General features: G+C 44.8%; 2 protein-coding genes across 4 annotated transcripts; both read left to right on the forward strand.

The window, feature by feature from the left end:
- The first annotated feature begins 5,971 nt into the window (after positions 1-5,971).
- On the forward strand, positions 5,972-13,989 carry LOC123105407 (protein HGH1 homolog). 2 transcript variants are annotated; one of them, XM_044527476.1, is made up of 8 exons: positions 5,973-6,136; positions 6,226-6,561; positions 7,119-7,197; positions 8,916-9,064; positions 9,790-9,903; positions 11,148-11,279; positions 12,216-12,329; positions 13,668-13,989. In XM_044527476.1, exons 1-8 carry the CDS (start codon positions 6,083-6,085, stop codon positions 13,725-13,727), a joined length of 1,038 nt encoding a protein of 345 aa, XP_044383411.1. In that variant the 5' UTR covers positions 5,973-6,082; the 3' UTR covers positions 13,728-13,989. The 2 variants fall into 2 exon arrangements, with proteins under 2 accessions (XP_044383402.1, XP_044383411.1); XM_044527467.1 differs by lacking the exon at positions 13,668-13,989 and having other exon boundaries at positions 5,972-6,136; positions 12,216-13,310.
- A 1,110-nt stretch (positions 13,990-15,099) lies between these two features.
- LOC123105420 (UPF0481 protein At3g47200) lies at positions 15,100-22,476 on the forward strand. 2 transcript variants are annotated; one of them, XM_044527481.1, is made up of 3 exons: positions 15,100-15,290; positions 19,132-19,223; positions 20,463-22,476. In XM_044527481.1, the coding sequence occupies exon 3, from the start codon at positions 20,882-20,884 to the stop codon at positions 21,875-21,877; it is 996 nt and encodes a 331-aa protein (XP_044383416.1). In that variant the 5' UTR covers positions 15,100-15,290; positions 19,132-19,223; positions 20,463-20,881; the 3' UTR covers positions 21,878-22,476. The 2 variants fall into 2 exon arrangements, with proteins under 2 accessions (XP_044383416.1, XP_044383424.1); XM_044527489.1 differs by lacking the exon at positions 15,100-15,290 and having other exon boundaries at positions 17,877-19,223.
- The last annotated feature ends 2,304 nt before the right edge of the window (positions 22,477-24,780 follow it).

A 24,780-nucleotide genomic window follows, 5' to 3' on the forward strand; every position in this document is an offset into this window, starting at 1 on the left:
AGCTGGCGTAGAGGTCGAATACGAGAGCGACTTGACAGAGCTGTTTTGAGTAGCTCTTGGGCTGATCTGTTTCTAGAATATGGTGTTTCAAACGAACCGTTTAATAAATCAGATCACCGGCCGATCCTAATTGATACCGACTTCCAGCAAGGCTTACAACCAAGGGGTCCGCCGAGACCGAGGAAATTTGAAGCAAGGTGGCTTGCGGAGGAAGATGTGGAGGTGATAGTTCAAGCTGCCTGGGATCGAGCAAAAGCTAGGGGGATCGAGCCTTACTCACGAGCGACATGGGATATACATGCAACATTGCACACTTGGGATAAAGAGACACTAAAGGGCCCCAGAACCCGGCTTAGGAAACTCTAGAAAGAGTTGAATGATGTGTTGTCGGGCCTGCTGTTGGACGAGGCAGTAGCTCGGCAACACGAACTCCACTTACAGATCAAAAATCTACTTGAGCAAGAAGAGATATATTGGATGCAGAGAGGACGTGCTGATTGGCTCTGTCATGGTGATCAAAACACAGACTTTTTTCATCGTGCATCCACTGGAAGATGCAAGAAATTTTTTATCAAGAAATTGAAAGGAGAATCAGGGGACTGGATTAAGGATGAGAACCAACTTAAGGGGCATGTGGCACACTATTTTGATGGACTTTTTTCCTCGGAAGTGCAAGACCCGGACCATAGTGTCTTGGACAAGGTAAAGCCTAGAGTTTCTTCTGCGATGAATGAGGAGCTAATGAAGCCCCATACCAGGGAGGAAGTAAAAATAGCAGTGTATAACATTGGTGATCTCAAGGCACTGGGCCCTGATGGGCTGCATGCGGTGTTCTATAAGAGGTTCTGGCACATTATTGGCGAGGATTTAATTGATGAAGTGTTGATGGCAGTAAATAATAGAAAGATACCAGAAGGATGGAACACCACTACAATTGTTCTTATCCCAAATGTGGAAAATCTGGAGGTAATCACGCAGCTCGTCCAATAAGTCTATGCAATGTGCTTTATAAGGTGATTTCAAAACTGCTGACCAACAGGCTAAATTTTTTGTTGTCGGAGATTATTTCACCTAATCAAAGTGCCTTTGTCCCCGGGCGCTTGATTACAGACAACTTCTTAGTTGCTTTTGAGTCTTATCATGCTATCAAGAGGAAGAGAATGGGAAAGTTTGGAATATGTGCGGTAAAACTTGACATGCATAAGGCCTATGACATGGTCGAGTGGGTGTTTCTTGAGAGAATCATGCTTCAGATAGGCTTCACATCAGATTGGGTGCTCTCATTATGGAGTGTGTACGGTCAGTGAAGTACCAAGTTCGTTTTAATAACTCTCTCGCAGATTTTTTTTGTTCCATCTTGAGGCCTCCGCCAAGGAGACCCGCTATCACCTTACTTGTTTTTAATTTGTGCGGAGGGCCTCTCAAGTTTGCTCAATCATGAGGAGGAGATTGGTAATTTGATAGGGGTGAGAGTATGCAGGGATGCACCGGCCGTTTCTCATCTTCTCTTTGCGAACGACTCCCTCATTATGATGCGAGCAGATGCTAGAAATGCCGCGAGCCTTCGCCGTGCTCTTGATGATTATTGTGCTGCCTCGGGCCAATTGGTGAGTGATGCCAAATAGAGCATTTTCTTCAGCCCTTGTACATCGGCACAAGTACGGGCGGAGGTTTGCACTACACTGAATATTATGGCAAAGGCGATTACTGACAAGTATTTGGGGTTGCCCCCGATTGTTGGGGTGGAGAGAACTGATTGTTTACAACATATTGTGGATAGAATTTTGAACAGGATCAGAGGATGGAAGGAGAAGATGCTCTCCTTTGGAGGAAAAGAAGTGTTGTTGAAGGCTGTTATTCAAGTCATTCCTTCATATGCCATGCTAGTTTTTAAGCTTCCAAAACAAAGTTACAATGTGATAACAACCGCTATGTCACAGTACTGGTGGGGAGATGAGGATGGGAAGAAGCACATGCACTAGTTTGCGTGGTGGAAGATGTGCGTGCCAAAGAGCAATGGAGGTATGGGTTTCAGAGATGTACACTGTTTTAACTTGGCCCTCCTAGCTAAACAGTGCTGGAGATTGCTAGCAGAACCAGATTCTTTATGTGCCAGAATATTGAGGGCAAAATATTTCCCGGACGGAGATTTACTAAATTGTCCCCTCAAGAAAGGTAGTTCTTATACTTGGCAGAGCTTGTGGAGTGGTGTTCAGACTTTCAAAACAGGATACGTATGGAGAGTTGAAAAGGATACATATGAAGAGTTGTAGATGGCACACAAATAAACATTTGGGATGATCCTTGGGTATCTAGCAGCCCAAACAGGAAGGTAATGACTCCACGAGGTAATATCATTCTCACTAAAGTTTCTAAGCTGATTGACATGGATAATAGGTGTTGGGATGAACAACTTATCAGACATATTTTCTGGCCCATTTACGCAATCGTATTTTGAATATACCCCTAGCTACGGGGATGATGGAGGATTTTGTTTCGTGGCACTATAATAAAACTGGAATTTTCTCGATCAAGATGGCTTACCACATGGAGTGGGATCACCAACATGGACGAAAGCTGAGACAAACAAATTCAGTATTGTCCTCAAGTACTAGTCCAATCTGGCGCATTCTATGGAAGCTTCGAGTACCGGCTAAAATTAAAGTGCATGTATGGCGAGCTTTGTATGGAGCAATTCCTTGCCGGGGTGTTTTGGCAAATCGACATACAATTACAATATCGGACTGCCCAATTTGTGAGTCAGACTGCGAGAGTGTTCGCCATTCTTTTTTTAGATGACGCAGGGTGCAGAGATTTGGGCGAAGCTTGGTTTAAATTCTACTATAAATGAGCTATGTGAGACTGAGTCGGAGGGATCGTCGATCCTAGGAGATTTGTTGTTGATGCCCAATGCCGCTGTCCTGTCGCTTCCGGGCATGTCCAGGAAGGAGCTAGTGGCGGTGGCCGTGTGGTACATATGGTGGGAATGCCAGAGATTCACCCATGGCGAGCCCATTCGGGAGCCTGCTCGTTCGGCCCAAGCTATTGGAACTCTGACTAAGAATTTCATGAGAGCAAAGAAGCAAGGTGCGGGGGCGATCCAGAGACATGGATGGACAAGACCAACTGAAGGATTTGTCAATCTAAATGCCGATGCCTCTTTTGATGCAGATAGCGGCACCGGTGGAACGAGTGCCATTCTACGAGACTTCATGGGAGCGTTCATTGCGGCGTCGACGAGCAACATTCCCTTCGTCGAGGACGTAGCAACGGCGGAGGCTAGAGGCCTCAAGGACAGGCTGATCCTGGCGAATAATATTAGATGCAACAAGGCGGAGATCCGAGCTGATTGCATGGAGGTGATTGAAATCATGCAACATGGAGGGAATTCCTTAGGTCCAGCTGCAGCCATCTACAAGGAGTGTTCCTTCTTATGTCATAATTTTATTTCTTTCATTGCCCCAGGGAGGCCAATATGGCGGCTGATTTGTTGGCTACAAAGCCGGAGCCCTCGAGAACTATTGTGTGGCAAAACGAGGCTCCGGACTTTTTGCTTGATGTACTCTCAAATGATGTAGCCCTGTTTCCACATGAAATATATGATGGCATTTCCTTAAAAAAAACTACCCATGTAGGAGATGGTCGAAGAGACCTTATTCCGGCACTCCATAGCCACCACCACCTCATCGATGCCACCAAGGAAACAAAACCTAAGAGAAAAAATGAAACAGAAGGGTCCATATTTCTCTTGCCATTGACAGAACCATCAAACAAGGGAAAGGAGGGGGACCAAGGCGGCGGTCTGGAGAGGCATTTACCGGCGGCTAGGGTTGGGAACGGCAGTAGCCTCTGAGTCCACTCCCTTTGGCCTTGGGCTAACCAGTAAAAGGCACAAATTTGACCTCGAGATGAAACTATTTCACAAAGTGAACTGTTTTTGAAAGTATTTCACCCAGTTGACCTTAATGTGTAGCGCCTGACAGCAAGACGCTGCACTCTACTATGCAGCGCCTAACACTCAGGCGCCATACTTTGCAGCGCCTGACAGCTAGGCGCTGCACTACACTGTGCAGTGCCTAGCTGTAAGGAGCTGCACAGTAGAGTACGGTGCCTAGCTGTAAGGAGCTGCAAAAAAGGTCAGCACTGTGAAATATTTTCAAAAACAGTTCAGTTTGTGAAATACTTTCGAGGTCAAATTTGTCAATTTCGCCGGGCTAACCAAAGTGTCTGTGGGCGTGTTTGGTTGCCTAGGTGGCTTTCTGCTGCATTGCATGGAGGATCCAGGGTGAGGACGGCCAGGTTGAGGCGATGCAAAGTTCCATCGAGATGGCTGTTTGGTGAACTTGCATCATATGGCTGCACGAGCTGCAATTTTGTCCGAGTGTCGCTGAAATTGATGCGGAAGAGGAGCACGCATCATCGCGGGCGACGGGATCCGGGTCTCGGCAGCTCCGGACAGTGGGATCCTCGCTCTCGGCGGCACGGGAGGCAGGATCTGGCGTGCGGCGGCAGCGCTTGGTTGAGGACGGCGGTGACCCTTGCTGAGATGCAGCGTTCTTCGGTCCTGATGTTGGCGGCGTTCTTCCTCGGCGGTTGGACTTCGAGGAAGCTGTAGTGCTTGCGTCCATGGCCGGCGACTGAGCGTAGAAGGGAGTTGGGCGTGGCGTGGATCAGAGGAGAGCCGAAGGGGTCGTGTGGAGGCGCTCGCCGTCGTGGAGGCGCGTGGAGGCCAGCGGCCGGCGGCGGGGTGAGCTCGAGTTGCGGGAGGGCCGGTCGATGGGGTCATGGGGAGGGACTGAGATCCAGTGACTTCACTTGGTGAAGTCACGTTGCAACTTTAGCCTCTTTATCTCCATCCAAAACAGATCCAACGGTCCATATCACCCAAAGGCAAAAACCCTGAGCACTTAGCAGTTTTGGACGAAGGCAGGATGAAGAAAACACTTCGCAGAAATCTGCTTCGCTCTCCCGCACGCCGGCGTGTCGTTCAAGGAGACGGCTCAGATCGGTAAGAAGTCCATCGCTGCCGCCATTGAAGGAGAGAAATCGCCTCAGCGTCACGCCCGCGAGGTAATTTTACATGTCTCTGCTGGTCAGTTCAATACATGTGGCATACAGGTTCAGTACATGTACATGTCCATATACTAGTACCGATCAGGTTCAATACATAAGCATACTGATTACCGATCAGGCTCATGTACAGATTCAGTGCATGTAGTCATATGTAAGTAAAACTGATTACTGTTAGTCATATTTTAACTAACTTTACTAAACTGAAACTGATTTATTTTAGTGATATGTAAGTAAAACTACATCTCCAGCATACTGACTAAACTCCAACGTATTAATATTGTCACTAGCTGTACTTTTTCCAGTTGTGAGTAACTGAAATCATAATATGATACTATATAATCTGTTCAATTTTTTGGGTTTCAATCTGTTTAAATCAAACTGAATCGAAGCGTACTGAATCGTTTTTTGCTGCTAGACTACTGTTATTTGCTGCTAGGCTGCAAAAATGCCAAGTCCTGTAGTTTTTGCCTGTGTCTCATGTAGACCATTAGATGTGTTTTGAATGAAGATTAGATGGCTAAAGTTGCAGCGTGACTTCATCAAGTGAAGTCACTGGATCTCAGTCCCATGGGGAGGCGGGGAGGAGTGGCGGCGACGCTTGGAAAGAGACGGAAGGGAGACGACAGAAAACGAGCGAGCGAGCGAGCCTGCATCCGAGATACGCTCGAATCCTGCGTATCCCTCAGCCTGGCTGAGAGGCCCCTTTTTGCACCCACCGGGCCAGGCTGAAGGGCCCATGCAGTTTACCAAACGACCCAAATTTTGCATGGTGGATGCGAGCCACATGCAACGCAGGGATCCAAACACGCCCTGTGTAAACTGTGTTTGCGTGGTCGGCTGAACACGTAACAGAGAAACTACGTCTTCCTTCTTGGTTAGCGTAGACGTTGGCATAGTGTTCGTAGCGTCGTGGTTGCGCTGAAAATTCCCCAGAGCAGGACAGCCGCCTGAAAACCCCAAGCAAAAGAAGCCCCTTTCCTCCTCCGCCGCCGCCGCCGCTTCTGCCGCCATGGCCGACGAGCTGGACGAGCTCATCGAGTTCCTCTCCAACGGCTCCCCTCAGGTGCGCGTGCCGTCCCCCAACCCGCGCCGACTCCCGGCCGCCACCGCCGGCCGGCTCTAACTCGTTCCTCCCTTGCTCCCCCGCTGCAGGTGCGCGGCGCCGCGGCGGACATCGTGCGGGGGCTCACGGGGGACAGCGACGGGCTGCGGTCCCTCGCGGCGCGCGCCGACCGCGCGCTGCCGGCGCTGCTCCGGCTGCTCGCATCCGTGGGGGCCGGCTGCGCGGGCGAGGCGGCGGCTGACTCGCTCGTCAACCTCAGCCAGGACGGCGACCTTGCCGCGCGCCTCGTGGTGCTCGGAGCCGTCGCGGCCGCCATGGACGTGATGGTCAAGCGCGGCGGCGAGCAGCCCAAGCTCGCGCGCAGCCTTGTCATGCTGCTCGTCAACCTCACCCAGGTCGAGTCCGGCATCTCGGCCCTCCTCCAGGTTCAACCGCCCGCCTCTCATCTCCTCACCCAGCCTTGTCATCTCTCAATTTTCTCTTTTTGTAGTTCGAGTCCTCACTATGCATGTAAGTCAATTATTATCTTTCTGCTGTGGCAATCTCATCTTTTCACCAGGTCGTAAAGTGCTCTGTTAATAATGTGTCTAGAAACAGGGGAGGTTTGACATCTGCTCAGTTTACTGGTTATGGCCTGACACTTGACAAGTGATGAAGTTACATGCGAGAGTAGTTTCGATTAGTTGAGTTTTCGACATACTTATATTGGTGTGTACGGCACAACTCCCTTCTTCACTAGGTGTTACTACAGCGACAAAGAAATAAACTTTTTGAGTTTTTTGTTTCCAGTAATGATATCGGAGTTAAATTGGTAAATCTTTTGTTCAGTTGAATTTTGGGCGAAGCCTACTATCGTCAGTAAATCCTGGGAAGACCAACTCAGAGAAAAGCTTGTGGAATGGATGTTTTAACTTTTGTTTCTGCTTTGCAATCAAAATGAATACAGTTCAATTACTGAGAATAGCTCTCTTCTTTCTGACAGGTTGGTGATGAAAAGGTGCAAGGGTTGTATGTTGCAAAGCTTGTGCGCTCATTCTGCAGGTCATCCTGTGACTCTGAAGGTGAATGTGCTCTATTCTTTTGTTTCTTATTTTCGTTGGCAGTGTTCATGGTGTTTCTGTTGCGAGTTAACAATTGCGCTTTACCTTACTATTGTTCATCTGCCAAATTCTGCAAATCTGTAGTTTTCAGAGTTTGGAACATGATCTCCTAAAATTGTGGCAAACCAGTATCACAACTGTTGTGGGAATAGCTAATTCTACCTGGGGTCCCGACTGGATCTACGTGGAAAATTGTCAAAGTCAAGTCAAGAAAAGTCCAAGCAAAGGGAAATTCAAAGAATGACGACCCAAGAGAATAAGCCCAGTGGAGGGCTATGTCACCACCTCCTTTTCCCTAATCCACCATGGACTAGTTGACCAAAATTTACCGTTGCACCCTTCCTGCCAACCACTACTACCATGGGCCATGGGTATCCCTGGTCATTTTTCTAAGAACTCGTACCCCCCCCCCCCCCCCCCCACACACACACACACAAATGGCTCACTTGGATGCTCAAGGGGGCAGCCCTCCGAGGGATCGGAGAAGGGCTTGGAGAAATGAGTCGGATCCAAGGGACCTTGGAAGTGGAACGACGACGAGAAGGGGAGCTCCAAAGTCAGCTTGTTTGCAGCCTGACCTCCTAGTCGAGCACTTCTCATCGATGGGAGTGGAGTCCTGAGGCTGCCTTACCTTTGACCAGAGCTGCTAGTCAAGACGGTACCTTCGCCAACATAGAATTAAGTTGCGCTCCAACAAGGCGGCCAAACCTATCCAAAAAAAAAACATTGACATGTCAACCTTGTCTTGGTCATGGTGACCTTTTCGCATAAGGCTCCGTACACACCCTCGCTAACCTTACATTGCAATCACCAAAGGTGACATACTATTATATGTTAGGGTAAACTAGAGGCAAAATCTACTGTTATATGTTAGAGTAAACTAGCTAACCACTTGTGCATTGGTATGGATCCGATTATGAACACCAACACGTTGAACCATGTAGTGCTCCATGCCATATTCTTGGCCGGGCTTCACCTTGAGAAAAACTGGGAGTTCTTTGCGAGGGAGGAACACCATGGGTGCATTTGAAATTTTAAGTTAGGGTTGGTGGATGAGGAGGACTGGAGTCTCAGCATGGGCATATATGGTTTGCCAAAAAGTTGAGATGGTCCCACATATAATAAGAGAAAGGAAAGGTGAATGAACCGCCACCACCAATTAATATATTTATAGAAGTAGAGATAATGTACAGAATCTGGCTGGCATGGCTCAGCTTCAAGGGGACAGGGTACTGGAATATGTAGAGATGAACCCATTGTGAGGGGAAGACTCAGATGAGGGGAAAACTCTTATTAGTTACTGTTTTGCTTCCTTATGATACAGCTCCTCTCTTTATTTCAATGAGGTTAACCCATAACAAAAATATCTAATAACTAGTGCAGTCTTGTCTCAGTCAAATGATAGCAATGCAATCTTTCTACTACTAATCAGCCATCCATAGAAATGTGCAGTGGTTATGTCTTGTGCCATTTAGATGGAATGGTCCGGTATTCCGAACAGTCTGGTCTTTTAACATATTATTGGATACCATTTTTTTATGTCAAGGATATATATATATATATTTAGCTATCTGTTCAATTTTCTATCTTCCTAATCCCATTTGTATTCTTTGGCTTGGCTGAGGAGTCATCATCATATTCACCCCATAAATTATTTTTATTTTGCCATTGGTACACAGATGAAGATATATTTGAACACATTGCCTCTATACTTGTGAATATCTCAAAGGTCGAAGCTGGACGGAGAATACTGATGGAACCTAAGAGAGGTCTTCTAAAGCAGATTATAGGACAATTTGATTCAACAAATCAACTTAGAAAGAAAGGGGTATGTGCAGCTTATTTCGATTCTTGACTTTGATGCTGGTATTAGTATGGCAATATAGACAGTCTATATATTTGTACTCCTCTTTGGAGTATGTACTCCCACCTTCAGTATACCTCATACAGAAACCTATTATACCACTTTATCATTCTCAATATACCGTATTAATTATTCTAAGATACCACAATACAAGTTTTACAAAAAATATCATCAAAGCCCTTAGTTTATGCAATATAACTTTGTTATGTACAAAGAAGCAGTTTATGTGCAAATGCTATGAAATATATGGTCTCAAACAGATTTTTTCATGAAATTCACTTGGGTATCTAGTTATTAATGAAGTATATTAAAACTAATAAAGAGGTATAACTGATTCATTTATGTGGTATATGAGCAGCGGGGGTACATATTCCCACGAGTGCAGAACCATTTTCCCAAAGCAGAATATTAATGCATATAACCATGTGTTTGTGTGGCGGTACTAGTGTGTAATATGGCAGTTCAGTCTGTAAATTAAAATCACATTGTTTCATAACTCTTCATGATGTTAGTTCACGCATTTTCTGTTTTAGTACATACACAGTATATGTATTGATTATGTTGGACTTCAGTGTTTTCAGGTTCTTTGCAAAATATCTAGATCTGCTTATATCATCTTGAACTGTATTCATATGCTGAGCGACAAGTGTGTTCTGTTCCTCTGTAATTCCTTTTGTAAATATTTGCAGGTTGCTGGCACCATCCGTAACTGTTGCTTTGAAGCTGATACCCAGATACAAAATTTGCTTTCTATAGCAGAATATCTTTGGCCAGCTCTACTTTTGCCAGTAGCTGGAAAGAAGGTGCAGTTCTTTGAACACGTGTGGAATCACTATTTATGTGAAATTAGCTTTGAGTACATTTCTCGCCTCCCTTTCGGTAATTGTAATTTTCATGGTAATTTGTATGCATTGGCTCCGATGACCACATTTTGTCGTGGCCATTAATATTGGTTGCTGGCATTTTGTCATCATAAGAGGCCCTGCTCCTTCAGTAGCACCCACATGAAATAAATTAGAACTGTCTAGTATATATCCAAATTTAGCTTGTTAGGAAAATAGCAACTTGTATTCCCATGGGGCCATAGGCTAGTATATATACATGTATAGGTGAAGGAAATATGCAGAAAGCTCCTTATACAACGGGGGAAATACAAAAGCTACAATCTCCGAGGTTCTATTTGGAACACAGGACTAAAAATATAGGAATAGGAAAAGCGCAGGAATTGAGATGCAACTCGCATATCAAAAGCCCAAAATCAGCCATTTGGATATCGTGCAGGAAAAACACAGGAATTGTAGACACAAAGAGAAGAAAACATGAGGTATGACCTCATGTTTGGTTTCGTCCAAAATCCCTAAGGAATAGCCCAATCCATAGGAATTTCAAAGGAATGTAGGTTAGCACTTCCTTTGTTCCAAACAGTACCTAAGAAATATTTCCTGTAGAAAAAACTCCTACATTCATGAACAATCTCACAGCTGAACATCCAGGAAACTAAGTGCTCAAGTCTCAATTACACACTGCTAGTCTTTAAAACTAACTGCTGTAGAAGCTAGGGTACTCCAGGACATCACTACATGGCATACTTTATTTTGTAGGACAATGGCTTGCCTATTTGAACATCCAGGTAATAATGATGGGCACGAGTCTGGACAGAGCAAGCCTTTCTCTGCTCCATGGAAATGTACTAGGGCTGGCTCCACTTCACCAAAACTAGAGCTGGTGTGTTTTGGGAAGTCTGCACCTGCTCCACTGAAGGATTATGGAACTGGAGCCTCCCTTCGAAACGGAGCCTTACTTCTGTATTTCCATTTAGGAATGCATTGTCGTGTTGTGATGCTCCTTACTCATTCCATCGTTCCATGTATTTACTAAAGCACAAACGTATTGATACATGATGACAAAGTGAATCTGCTGTTTCTAATGATATGGTCCCTGTAAAAGTATTTAAAAGAATATCTCACTTTTCTCCATGTTTCTGTGTTCGGTGATGAATGTTCATATGCTAGCCTACAGCTGTGGCTTATACTGCATGATATTGCAGATCTATAGCGAAGAAGATAGATCGAAAATGCCTCCCGAGCTTGCAAATGCACTTTCTCATGAACGGGAAGCTGTTGATGATTCCGAGATTCGTGAACGGGCACTAGAGGCTATTTATATGATCGTGATGCAGGTGAGTCTGATATTCCAAGGGAATGGCTTATGTTCTACTCCCTCTGTTAGTAAATACACGCAGTTTTGGACATCCCCACAGCCTCCAACATGCAACTTTCACAAATATACTTTTCGTACAAATAAGTTAGTAAAATATACTCCCTTTCTTCAGAAACACATGTTTCAGAAGTTGGCAGTCTCCCACATGCAACTTTGACTCTCAAAATTTGAAAATTGCAATATTATGAAAATAATTTCCATATCAAAGTTAATTGTATTATTTTCAGCTGTTGGATCATACTATTTTCTGTATGTATTGTGAGTCAAAGTTGGTGAAGTTAGACTGCACATATTCTAGGAGGACATGTATTTACATAGTAGTATAAAATTATTTTACTACACTTTTTTCATGACAAAACTACTGATGTATTGGACATGGCAGATAGTATTTTTCATGTCAGTAAAAGGTAGAAAGTTTGACTACACACTTTCTAGGGCGTCATCTATTTCTGAATGGAGGTAGTATTTTGCATGCTTGTGTCTGAATATTCACTCCCACACAACTCTATCAATATACTTCCTCCGTTCCTTAATACAAGTTGTTTTGGTAGGCTAGTTTAGCCTACCCAAACGAATTATATTTAGGTACAGAGGGAGTACTAAGTAAACTCCTTATCCACCCTACTAGCTCTTTTGAAACTGCCTGTATTTTACAGTGTTCAGCATCTCTTGTGGAACCCGAAGAACTGAAACAGTGATGGGATAGCGGTTATCTTAGAAAATAATCTTAATAATGATGTGTATTACTATCTGTTAAATGAATGCAATGAAACCTACATGCTGCGTCTAGTTGTACGTTTGGAAATAAAATTCTCAGCATAATGACGATCTTCATGTTTTGAACCTAATGCTTACATTCTAATCTCGATCTGTTGATGTACTCTTCTCTTACCAGGATGATGGACGAAAGGCCTTTTGGTCAGTCAATGGGCCACGGATACTGCAGGTTGGTTATGAAGACGAAGAGGACTTGAAAGTGATGGGCGCATATGAGTTGATTGGTTCTTTGGTATTGCCACTGAACTTTGGAATGTCTATATTTACTGTACTGCACGTACTAATGAATTCTTTGCTTTTAGAATAGCATATTTTGTTTCTTTGCTCCTTCAGTCTTCCTAATGTTCAATTCAGCATGTAGAATAACTTTTGGCCATTATAAATTATGAAATCGATTTCAGCATTCCTTCACATGATTCTGTTCAAGGGTACTCCTACCATTTCTTGGGAAAATGTATTTTTTTTTGCTCAAGTTCTTTATTTTTACAAGTGATATTTGTGAAAGGGGGCGCCAGGGTGTACCTAGTGTAAAGTAGCTATTTGGTTAAACTGTTGTTAACTTTGATTATAAGTTTTGCCTGCACTGTTAGTTTTTGGAATTGCTGGTCCATGGACCTGAAGCATTTGACCAAACTCGATTTTAATTTGGTAGAGAAGAAACTAGAGACAGAACAATGGAACACTATTCCCATGTATATTCCCCCCTTTTCTGTTCTATAGTTGCATGTGACCATAAATTTTGAGGAGTAACAGCCCACATCCATCAATATTTTGAGATTTATTTTAGAAGCCTACATACAAAGTTGAAACATGTTTATGCAAAGCAATACGTAGTTTCTGATGCATCAGTACCATTTGAAAATTTTCTGGAACTGTATTTCTTAGATCCCTAATGTCCCTAAGTTCATGCTATATTGTCCTTAATCATTCTTGTAAACCCATTTTTGTTGTGCTTACAGCCTTGGTTTGAAAACTCAGACTGGGTAAGAGAACCATCGTGTGTCCTGTTTGCTGGTTCACCCAACCGTTGGAACCATGGCTCATTCATGTACTAAGCATCAAAGCATAACAGCCCCTCAGTAGGGTCCATAGTTGTACTGGTTATGCTGGCAGAAATAAATATTCGATGTTTTGGCCTTCTGCGCATCCCTTGTTGTGCCATTGACTAGTTCGAGCTGCTTATCTCTCTATAGAATATGATTGCAACACTGAACTGGCCAAGCCCTGGCACTGATCCTGTTTATTTCCAGTTGAACTGTTGATCTGGTCCTCTCCGTTTTCTCTAACTATGCTTAAATGTTACCTTTCGCTACTTGCATTCGTCATGGGGCATGAGCCTACAAGATCCCATTCATTTTGTTAAACTACATTAATCTGTCTATATCTCCGCTATAGTACTTTATGTAGTTCAAATTAGTTATTTGAAACCCATTCCAGGTATCAAATTTGTATGGTTCACTATTTGAATTACCCTTCTATGGTTTGCCACCGCAAGTTGAACATGAAAGATCTGGTGTTGTTTTGTTTGAGAGCTAACTTAATAATTTATTGCTTGATTGGATGTTAACAGCTTGTCGGCAAGGGTGAAATTGAACAAGATCAAGAGCAAGGAGAAGATAAGCCTCAATGATGGGCTCAACTATGTACAATTTGTAATCTGTCTTATCTACTTGCTGCAAGAAAATAGGGCTGCATCGCTTCCAATCTTAAGAATGTCCTGTCGTATTGATCCAAATTTCTTGCAATAACTGGCTTGTTCTACCTCCTGGTTTCAGTTTGTTGTCCACAGTATTTAATACAACTATGTAAGAGCATTAAGAACATCGTCCAGTTTTTGCCTCTGATGGACAGATTGATTTACAACATGATGTGTAGATGATAGATGTGGCTGACGAGACGTGTGTTCTTTTTCTTCTGAAATATATGTGCTCATGGTGTAATTGTTCAGAGATGTGCAAATTGTGCTCTCATCAGTTCTGAAGGGAAAATAGAGATCTTATGTTGCACAGAAATGCTTAGTCGTGGTTGACATATGCACAATTCTTGCTGATTTTACAAGATCATGAAGTGCTAATAAATACTTCATGGACACATCCATTTGAGCGAGCGACAAGTTATGCCGGACAGAGGGAGTATATAGCAACATAAACCTAGATTGGTGGATAAGTTTATGATTAGAAAGCCATGCCGTTAATAATGCAAAAAATTAACAGTAAATTTGACAGTACTAATGCAAAAAATTGATGTAGCGGCTTTGTTGGCGCTTTGAGATGATGTGTCCCTTGACTATGAGATGCTCGTGTTTTAAAAAGGGCAAAAATGTTAATGTATCTTGTGTAGGTGCCGACTGAAAAAAGGCGACGTATGTCACGTATCCGGTGAAAATCCACAATCATTGAAAATTTGAAACTGAAACTTCTATCTAGAGCATTGGGTCAGCGATTGACGGTGGCAGATCACACGTGGATTTAAACCATTCATTTAAGTTCCTTTTGTAGATAACCCTGTCCTCCTAACTCTCATGCTCCTGTTCGTTTCTACTACCTACATTCCTAAATACTTCCTCGGTCCGAAAATACTTGTCCTAGAAATAGGGAGTATAAGACGTTAGGAATGGAGGTAGTACCTTACATCTGCCGCTGCCGCATGGAATTGCGCCGCCCCATCTCCTAAACCGTCGGGAGATTCCCTAGAGGAGTTTGGCAAGCCGGTCACCGATCCTGACGCGAGTTAACGGCGTCTCTGCTTGGTTTGTCGGCTACAAGAAGAAAACACAAACAAACAAACAAACAAAGGATCCATCTTTGCCACGGTTCAGTACAGCCTGCACAAATGATTCCTTCCTTTGCTACCACTCTAAATTAAAGTAACAAAGCACTTCCTATGGGCCTGCCACCAAAGACTCGACGACCGACCGGGCAAAGCAGAGCCACCCAGAGATGCTTCCTCACTTGAAAAAGAAAAGCAACCCACAAGCAGACGTGTCGGTGTTAATTAAAAGGAAGACCCGATCCAGATCACGGCGAGAAATCACACCCCAGACGAGGCTGTCACAGTCCTCGGCTCGTCTTCATCCCTAAGCTCGGAGCATCATGAGCGACTCCAGCTCCCACGGCGATGATGGCGGTGGCGGCGGCGACACGACGGGGCCTCAGTTTGTCGTACCCAACACTGGGATTCATCGTAACCACGGGTTAGTCGACACTGACCTTCACTTCAACTCTACTGCGCTTCCCACCCCGTCCTTCCTGAACCGCCATCACCATCCATCTGCTGTTGCCGTACTAGCGCCATCCCTCCATGCCTGGAAAAATTCGTAAGGATTTCTAATCATCTACTCCCTCTGTACCATAATAGTTGTCGCTGGAGTAGCTGAACCTCCCTCTGTACCATAATAGTTGTCGCTGGAGTAGCTGAATTATGGTACTCCAGCGACAACTATTATGGTACAGAGGGAGTATAGTTTCCATGAAAATCTTTTGAATCAAATTAAGAGGCCCTAGGTTTATTTAACTCCTCGGATTCAGTATAACTTTGTCATCTCCTCTCTCTATCTTTCCACCTCACCTAATCGTTTTCACTGTGTAGGCGCATATGTGAACGAACACGTAAGACTTAGGCTGACTCTATTATTGCGGTGGATTATAATACCCCTGTTAGCCCCATCGATTTGACCTCACTACACGGTCGACCGCTAGAGAGAATTCTCGGATTTGACCTCACTATACATTTGCACCATTTCTTAGCAATAGATGATTGATCGTCCGTTGTAACGGGCAAGGAATATTCTTGTACCCAATCACTATAATAACATATAAAAATAGACTTTAGCTGTCAACTGAATAGCCAGAGAAGATTGAAGACAGCTATTTATGTCAACTGAATTTCTACTTCTAATGGAGCAGTTGGTAGTCTCGCTTTCAGGTTCTTTTTCGTCCCACGTCTTATGATTTTTTTTGGTACCTCCTCCCACTTTTGCTGGATTTTTTCGTCCCCTCCCCCCACTTCATCGGTTTATTTTCGCGTCACCTTCTCACACAACGAAAGAAATCTGAACAGATCAGAACTTTCCATACTGGCGCAAGTTATTTAGTAATGTAGAATTAATCACGAACAATCTCTAAAAATCAAATCTAAATTAATTAATCTTACCTTAAATCACTCAATCACATTAATTAGAAAACAAATAATTGATCTTCAGAAAAATCGCTCAATCACAATAACCTTACCTTAACTCACGGATGGTAATCAATCTTTAAACAAAGGAAACAATACATCGAGGGAGCAGTAAATAAACTCTCTTTCTTATGACATGTATATGATCTTCCCTCCCCTCTCCGTTGTCGAGGCCGATGCTTGGGCTGCGTCACTGGGTCGCAATGGTGTCGGAGGACGAGGATGGCGAGGCCGGGTACCGCGGCACCGCCTTGGCCGCGGACGGTGAAGGGGGCGAAGAAGGGCGGCTTCCCTGGCCCTGGCCGTGGCCGTGGCCCTGGGAGTTGGTGCGGTGGAAGCGGCACTCAAAGGACCCGACGTGGGTGGCCGGCGGGCAGATGCACTTGGAAGCGGCCCCGTGGCCCATGCCGGACGGCGCCGGCGCCGACCCGGGCCACCTCCTCCACGTATTCTTGGAGCTGTGGCTGGCCGATTTACATGAAATTAATTCCCTCAGTTGTGGTGGCAAATATAATACACATAATCCATATTGTTATGCACTAGCGTGTGTGTGTGTGAAATAGATGGATTATGGTCCCGTACCCAATAAGATTGAAATGTGTGTGTGTTAGAGAGAGAGAGGGAGAGGGGGAGAGAGAGTGAGAAAGAGGGAGGAAGAGTGTGTGTGTGTGATGATTTGATGGTAAAAAAGGTCACCAATGTCACTTGATATGTATGAGAATATTAATAGGGAAACATTTGGGGACGGCGCACCGGGCGAGTTTGCGCCGGTCGCACGCTGCGTCACGCACCACGCGTCCTCGCTGGCACGCGCTACCTTCACCGCGTCCGCACGTTTTCTTTGTGGGCCCACGCCTGTCCCTCCCCCCTTTCCCTCTTTCTCCTTCCTTCCTTATCCTCTTCCTCCCGTCATTCTCCTTCCCTCGTTATCTCTCTGCTTCTTCCTGGTCTCATTTTTCCTCCATGGATCTCTCCTCCTGTTGACCACCGGCCTCCGCTGCTACTAGGAACATGACATGGCTGTTCCGATGAAGCATCCGCACATCCTCCTCCACGCCATGGCTGTGCGCCACCTACCCCTTGTCCTCATGGCGCACTATTAGATCCCCAGCTTCCTGGCCGTGCTACTACGCCCACTGGCGCGTGCTACAACTAGCGATTGATCGTGCTACAACCAGAGATCGAATATGCTGCAACCGGCGACGGTGAGATTGTGGTGGCGACGACAATGCGCGATTTTTGCTACAACCATCAACAAAAAAGCTACCTCCGATGACGTGATTTGCTGCAATGACAATGACGAAGTTTTGTGGTGGCGACTGAGGTGTTGCGATTTTTGCTACAATCGGAAGCAGGAAAAGCTACCACCGGCGGTCATTTTTGCTACAACCGGCAACGGAAAAGCTACCATCGTAAAACGTGATTTGCTGCAACGGCCACGACGAAATTTGTGGTGGTGACGGCGGTGCTGCGATTTTTTGCTACAATCGACAGCATGAAAAGCTACAACCGGTGTCACGTCTTGCTACTGCCGGAAAAACCCGATGAAGGTTGAAGCAAATCGTCGTCGCCGCCGTGACTGTCGACATGAATGGTCGTAGCAATTCCCGTCACCGGTCGTAGCAAAAATAAAAAATGGTTGAAGCAAAATATATCTGCACGTGGATGATGAACCAGAAAGGGATGGATGGGCGTGGCCATGGCGACAGGGCTGCGGTGAGGGGCGGCAGCGGAGCTACAACCTGAGGTACACCCGTCGCTGCTGAGAGCTGCAACTGCAGGTGCGGCTGTTTCATGGGTCGAGGCGGCGACGAGGACGGCCAGCAAAAGTGGGGACCGGCGACGAGGACGGCCGGGAAGGATGGGACCGGCGACGAGGACGGCCGGAGAGGGTGGGGTCCGGCAGCGAGGACGGCCACTGGAGGGGAGGCGAGGCGCACATCAAGCGGGAGACGCGATTCTAGCGAGAGGAAGAAGAAGTTACGGGGCAAAGCGTTTTTTTCCGTCAGATCTAATCACCCAGGCGGCTCAAATCCAACGGCTCCGATGCGACCGGCCGAACGGTTGGGCCGGCGCACCGGCGCAGATTAGTGCCCATATTAATATTGAACTCTTAAAGTTAATGTGGCCCCGTTGCAACGCACGGGCGTTCTTCTAGTAGCCATAGGAATATTCTTATTTATGTCAAATAGCACATTTTTCCTTGATAGCTAAATAGCCAGAGAAGCCTTTTTGGTTTCCAAAAACCACATTATTCCTTGATGGCCAAAGAGCCTAGCATAAGGCCACCGTCGTCAGCAAGATATGAGAAGATTTTCTTTAATGATACCCTACAACTATTTGACAAAAATATTATGCGCACCCTCAGGATGCATATAAATTTGAGGCCACCTACCCTACGTTATAATACTGCTAGGCTTCTCGTGCCACATCAACGAAAAAAAAAAGATTGACTCTTACGGAAATGTGTATTAATAAACCCAGAAAACTGCTCAAAACCGTATAGCTCCAGTTTATTTCCATTTTTTCAGGTCATGGATCATAAAGAGTAATGTCATCAACATATTGTAGAATGGACGTGCAACCATCAACTAGGTGAGGTATCACGATCACCCCGCTCATTTGACAACCCACTTGAACATGTTCGACGAGCATAGCTAAGCTAGCATGTTAGGCACACACTGTTTCACAATATAAGGGAAATTGGGTCCCATTGACGCAGGCCCTCCTTTGTCTACAAGTAGTTACCAACATTGCCTTCGACAATCATGTTAGCAACGTCAGCGTTCTTTTAATCGTAATGCTACATCATTTCGTTTTTAATTTTTTGCAGGTTTATTTTTATGTTAATTTTGCAGAGATGTGATTAAGTTTTCACTGCCAGCACAAGAATACCCTGAACTTAATGGTGCCCTCTCCAGCAACCTCCGAACGCATACAAGAGATCCAGGTACATAACCTTCTCCATCCCATTTTACCCAAATATAAGTGGACATTTTACTAGCTTTGTCAGAGGGCTAATATAGTTCAAGAGTTCTAATTAATCTCAAATCCACTATGCTTGATGTCCTTTTTCCTGCCATGGGCATAACTATACTACTACAAGTTGGCATGTTGATTGAGATCGATCAAATAGGTGTGGAATCATCCATTTGCTCAACTTTGAGGGTTAAAAATTCCATGTTAATCAGTAAAAAGTATGTAAAAACTAAATGACTTACTCCCTCCTCCTAAAATAAGTGACTGTACAAAGTTGAGTCATTTATTTTAGGATGAAGGAAATACCTTTTAGGGGAAATGTAGATTTCTTTTGTACTTATTATTATACCTGAAAATGGTTAAAAAAATGTCAGGTGAATTTTAGTTCGCACCTTATTGTCGAATGCCCCTCCTCCTTGTCCCAGCCATCGGAGCACCAAGTAGGACTTGACCTGAGTCGAGGGAAGACAAAATGAGAAGTAGTAATAATGAAAAAATACATATACCAGAAATCCTTTGTATGTAGTCTTATGTTGAGGCGTGAAAACACACACGCAATAACAGAAAAACAAAAAAGTCATGCCACTAATAGCTCCTTCATTGTGCATGCCGCTGTTGCACTATCCGTGGCGTGCTGATGGATTAGGCAGTGGGACCCAACGGAGTGTGAGACGGCTGTGAAGGCGATGTGAGGTGCTGGTCGTGGTGAAGAGAGTGGAGAGAATGCTGATAGGTGGGACTGGCTGAAATGTTTACTTTAGTTAATTAGCTGGACACAGCTAGCGAGCAAACGTTGGCTGCCGTAGAAATACTCCCATCATCGAGAATTACCTGCCGTAAAATACGTTTAGAGACATCTCTTTTCCTGACAAGTATTTCTAGACAGAGGGAGTAGTATTTCCTGTCCCCACTTCTGTTTGCATTTTTCACAGTCAAACTACCAATAACCTCTATGTTCGGGATCAAGTCTGGGCACCCTGAGGTTTGAAATTCCTTTCCTTTACATAGATAAGGCCTAAACATATACTACTAAAGAACACAAATATAATCTATCAACTCATTTTTGCCAATTTAGTTTACCATAATATCTTTTTAGTTTGTTATATTCAAACTCCATGTTAGTTAATGAGAGGTAAGAAAGATCTTTTGCCTCTATTTTAGAAAGAACAGGGAGAAACTTACAATTATAATGTTTACTGATTCTTCTCAGGAAATGGCGACGTCCGTGTAGGTCCGGGCTATTTGATGAAAATGTTGGAGCAGTTGTGCGGCGCGGCTCCTGCAGAACACGGTGACCCGAAGCACCAGCAACCCATCATGTACATTGTCCCCGAGGAACTTAAAAACTTGGATCATAACCCCAGCGGAGAATATGAGCCGGTTGCTGTTCGTCTGGGCGGGCCCAAGATTTATCATCGGTGGGCAATTCAGGACAGGGAAAGCTTGCTGAAGATGGAAGGATACAAATGGAGCTGTGTGCGGCAGCTCATCAACCGGCACAAGAGCCTCTTGGAACCTGCCAGAACTCTGGTGCTACTGGACGGGTGTTTAACGAGCATGAAACGACTCGTGCCTTGAATTCGGGCTTCCTACTCTCAACCCACCCTCCAAGAAAATAAGGTGGCAGAGATGATGCTGCTGGACGGCTCCTTCATCCTACATCGCTTGCTCAAATACGCGCGCCTCGCGAAAATGGAAGAGGCTGGTTTAGGGTTTGACGAGGAGGAAGACGATGAGGACTGGACTCAGGTCTACGGCAGGTGCTTTGTGTGGCAGTTCGTGACGCGCGACTTGCTGCTGCTGGAGAACCAGATACCGTTCTTCGTGGTCCGGGAGCTCTTTCAGCAGCTGAGGAACGAGGACGAGCCCGAAGAGCTCCTCGTGACCGGCAGCCTCAGGCTTTTCCGGCCTCTTCGTCCCCAAAGGCTGCACCGCTCACCCATTGCTTGCGATGACGTGCACCACCTGCTGCACCTCTTCTACCTCTCCGTCACCTTACCGCCGACGAATGAGCGCCAGCAGCATTCCCGCCGTCGCCGCCGAAACGACGAGCTGCTGCCGGAGCTCCCGCAGTGGATCCCGTGCGCCAAGGAGCTGGAGGAGGCGGGGGTCCGGTTCCGGAAGAGGAAGGACGCCATGAGCTTCATGGACGTGAGGTTCGCGCGGGGCGTCCTAGAGATCCCGCAGCTGGAGCTCAACGACTCGAGCGAGTCGTTGTTCCGGAACCTGATCGCGTTCGAGCAGACCTATCCGGACACCCCGCGGGACGTCTCCACCTATGCCGTCTTCATGGACTGCCTCATCACCTCGGCGGAGGACATGAGGATCCTGGACCTGCACGGCGTCCTCGTCAGCCATCTCAACAGCAGAAGGGTCGCCTGGCGATTCTTCAGCGATGTCGTCGGGCAGGTGCACTGGTCCGCCGACAACTACCTGCTCGGCCTGATGGATGCTGTGAATAGGTACAGGAACCTCAGGCGGCACAAGTGGCGTGCGGCGCTTGCACGCAACTACTTCAGCAATCCCTGGGTGACCATGTCGGTGCTTGCGGCCCTGCTCCTGTTAGCCTTTTCCGTGCTGCAGACATTCTTCGCTGTCTACGCCTACTTCAAGCCTCCCAAGTAAGCGTGTGTCCACTCACCCTGTTGGATGCATGGCGCTCTTCAGCTTGAGTCTAGATGTGTGGTTGCCCAGTTGGTGGTGAGGTCGTGGGAACCCGCGGAGGTGGTGCTCTGCTCCCTAATGCCCGGGCTGCCAATCGACATTGTCCAGTCAGCAGCACTCTGCCTTCCAACGATACGGTGCCCTTCGAGCCAGGGCGAAAGGATAGTGGTCCTCTTCAGAGGTAGAAGCGATTGGCTTGTCGGTCTTGGTATATTCTCCAGGAGTAGGCAAGGAGGTGTTGGCTGCCGATGTTGGTGTCTTGCTGCCCCTCACTCAGCTGCTGGTGTGGCTACTGCTCTTGGTGTATTGGCCTTGGTGATTTTGGCTAGGCTCCTATTACTATCTTGTGTTTGCCTGGTTCACTACTAGGTTATAAGCTGCTACAGCTCTCTGTATCTCTGTATTTTTGTTGTTTCTTGTTTCTTTACTTTGTATCTGCTGTGTTGTAATCATGGTCGGTTGATGTTTGTTAATTCAAACCCGGGTTAGGTTTGAGCTTTTTTAGAGGCTCGGCCGACCGACTAAGTTTTATTACCAGAACCGATATGTACCAGTGAAGAATCCATCATTCGTTAAATTCATCAAGATTGGTGCAGCTGGTTAGGTATAAACAAAGGAATCCTTTCCAACAACAATACTCGAGAATACATCCTGCATGTCAGCTTTTTGCCAGAGAAGAGAGAGAGGGAGTGACTGCACATGCATGCATTGTTTCTCCCCACATAATGACATGCATTTTATTTCATCTTCATTTTTTAAATGATTGACATGATTTAAGCCAAATGTCCATTTTTGAAACTTTTTATATATTTGAATTCATGGTGACAAGATCTTTGGATGAAGATCAATTTTGGATATATTCGGACTACCTTTTTATTTCATATATTTCAATAATCTTTGAAATCACTTTCACAAAACATAAGATTGTTACGTTATTTCATAAAAGTGTTTTTGAAGTTTTGCTAATTCACTCATTTGAAAAAAACATATTTCACTCACTTTCAAAAGATGGATTTAGGCCTATTCAAAATGATGGATTCCACTCATTCCAAAATTTATTTCACACATTTCAAAAAACCAATTTCACTGATTCCATCAAACAAATGATTTCACTCATTTGATACAATGGATTTCAGTTGTTTCTATTGAAAGAAAAACATGTTACAATAATTTTCAAAAGCTAATTTAACTCATTACAAATAAAAAAATAATCTTGTTTCAAGAAGCTGGTATATGTCAAATAAAAATAAACTTAAATCATTTCATAAAACAAACTTCACTCATTTGATTTCACTCGTTTCGAATAACTCATTTCAAGTATTTCAAAAAACCCGATATCGCTCAATTCAAAAAACAAATCTGCTCGCTTCATAAAACAGCTTTTGCTCGTTTCAAAAATTAGGTTTCACTCATTTAAAAAATGATTCCGCTCATTCAAACAATGATTTCAAGAAACTAATTTCAGAAAACATATTACACTCACTCAAATGAAAATGCTGGTATATAATATTTCAAGAAACTAAATTTCGAAAACATATTGCACTCACTCAAATGGAATACCATATTTCACTTGTTTCAAAAAAGTGATTTCACTTGATACAAAAGATAGATTCCACTCATTTCACTAGTTTCAGAAAACACGTTACACTCAAAAAATACACACTGAAATAAGGAGTTTCACAAAAATAATCATTTCACTCATTTTAGAAAACTGATACAATGTATTTGAATTATTCAATTTCACACAAACTGGTTTCAACAACTTAAGAAAACTATATCCAGAAAAGTGGTTTCAATTATTTTGAAAATTGAAATTTGAAATGAGTGAAATTAATATTTTGATATGATTGAAATAGTAAAAATTAAACTAGTTTAAATATATTCAAGATTGGTCTTATTCTAAAGATTTTATGTTCAGGAATTTGAATATATGAAAAAATTAAATCATAGAGCATTACTGTAAAAAATATTGGCCATCCAAATATGTAAACAGAAATAAAATGCATGGATTTGTTTGGAAGAGGGAGAGGGGAGAGACATTGCATGCATACGTACATGCCACTGCAAAAAGTATTGGCATAGACACTATTCATCTGACTTGATTTGACTATATACAAAACATTAGGTGCCACAAATACACTCTTATACATTGGATGTGGGCTACCACAGCACGAATCACGAGCAAAATGACCGGTCGATGCTTCACCGGTAGCTACCTGAACCGGTAAAAGAGATTTTGCGCTCGGCCGACACATTCTCCCTAAAAAGAAGTAAGTGTGTGGCCGTGGCAGAGGTAAGCTAGCCAGTAAAATAGATGTTAATTTGCTTCTGCTCTTATATAGTTTAATCATGTAGGTTCCTGCGTCAATGACAATTTGCTTCGCATGTATTATGTATGCACCCCTATTGTATTGGCGGATCCGGGAATTGACCTTAGCCGGCGGCGCGAACATTTAAGGTCTATTTTTTTGTTTACAAATACAAGTCTAGTCTAATCCACTTCAAAAAAGAAAAGTCTAGTCAACCAAAACTCATGGAACCCCAATTACCAAAAACATAGAAAAAACATGAAAAGGCATAAAAAGGTCTTAGAAACTACTAATATAGAGTCTTGCCCTTTGAAAGTTCGAAACCGGAAAGAGAAGACCCGACCTGACCCCCGCGTCGCCCTCCTCCACGGGCAACACAGGCGAACCCTAGCCGCTGCCCTCTCACGCGTCGCCAGAGGGTCTGCCGGGGCGGATCTGGCGCACATCGCGAGCACCCCGAGCCCCTTCCATGGCGTCGTGTGACCCCCCTCTCGCGGCCGATGGCTGGTCCGGCGGCTGCCTCCGGGCCTCCTCGTGCCCTCGCGCGGCCATGTC

Source organism: Triticum aestivum, chromosome 1B (genome assembly GCF_018294505.1).
Source record: "Triticum aestivum cultivar Chinese Spring chromosome 1B, IWGSC CS RefSeq v2.1, whole genome shotgun sequence".
NCBI classification, from domain to species: Eukaryota; Viridiplantae; Streptophyta; class Magnoliopsida; order Poales; family Poaceae; genus Triticum; species Triticum aestivum.

Bases quoted from the DNA above. Each gene is read 5' to 3' on its own strand.
- LOC123105420 (XM_044527481.1), top strand. From the start codon at position 20,882: ATGATGCTGCTGGACGGCTCCTTCATCCTACATCGCTTGCTCAAATAC.
- LOC123105407 (XM_044527467.1), top strand. From the start codon at position 6,083: ATGGCCGACGAGCTGGACGAGCTCATCGAGTTCCTCTCCAACGGCTCC. The intron at 6,562-7,118 runs GTTCAACCGCCC...TCTTTCTGACAG, and splicing joins GCATCTCGGCCCTCCTCCAG to GTTGGTGATGAAAAGGTGCA. The intron at 11,280-12,215 runs GTGAGTCTGATA...TTCTCTTACCAG, and splicing joins TTTATATGATCGTGATGCAG to GATGATGGACGAAAGGCCTT.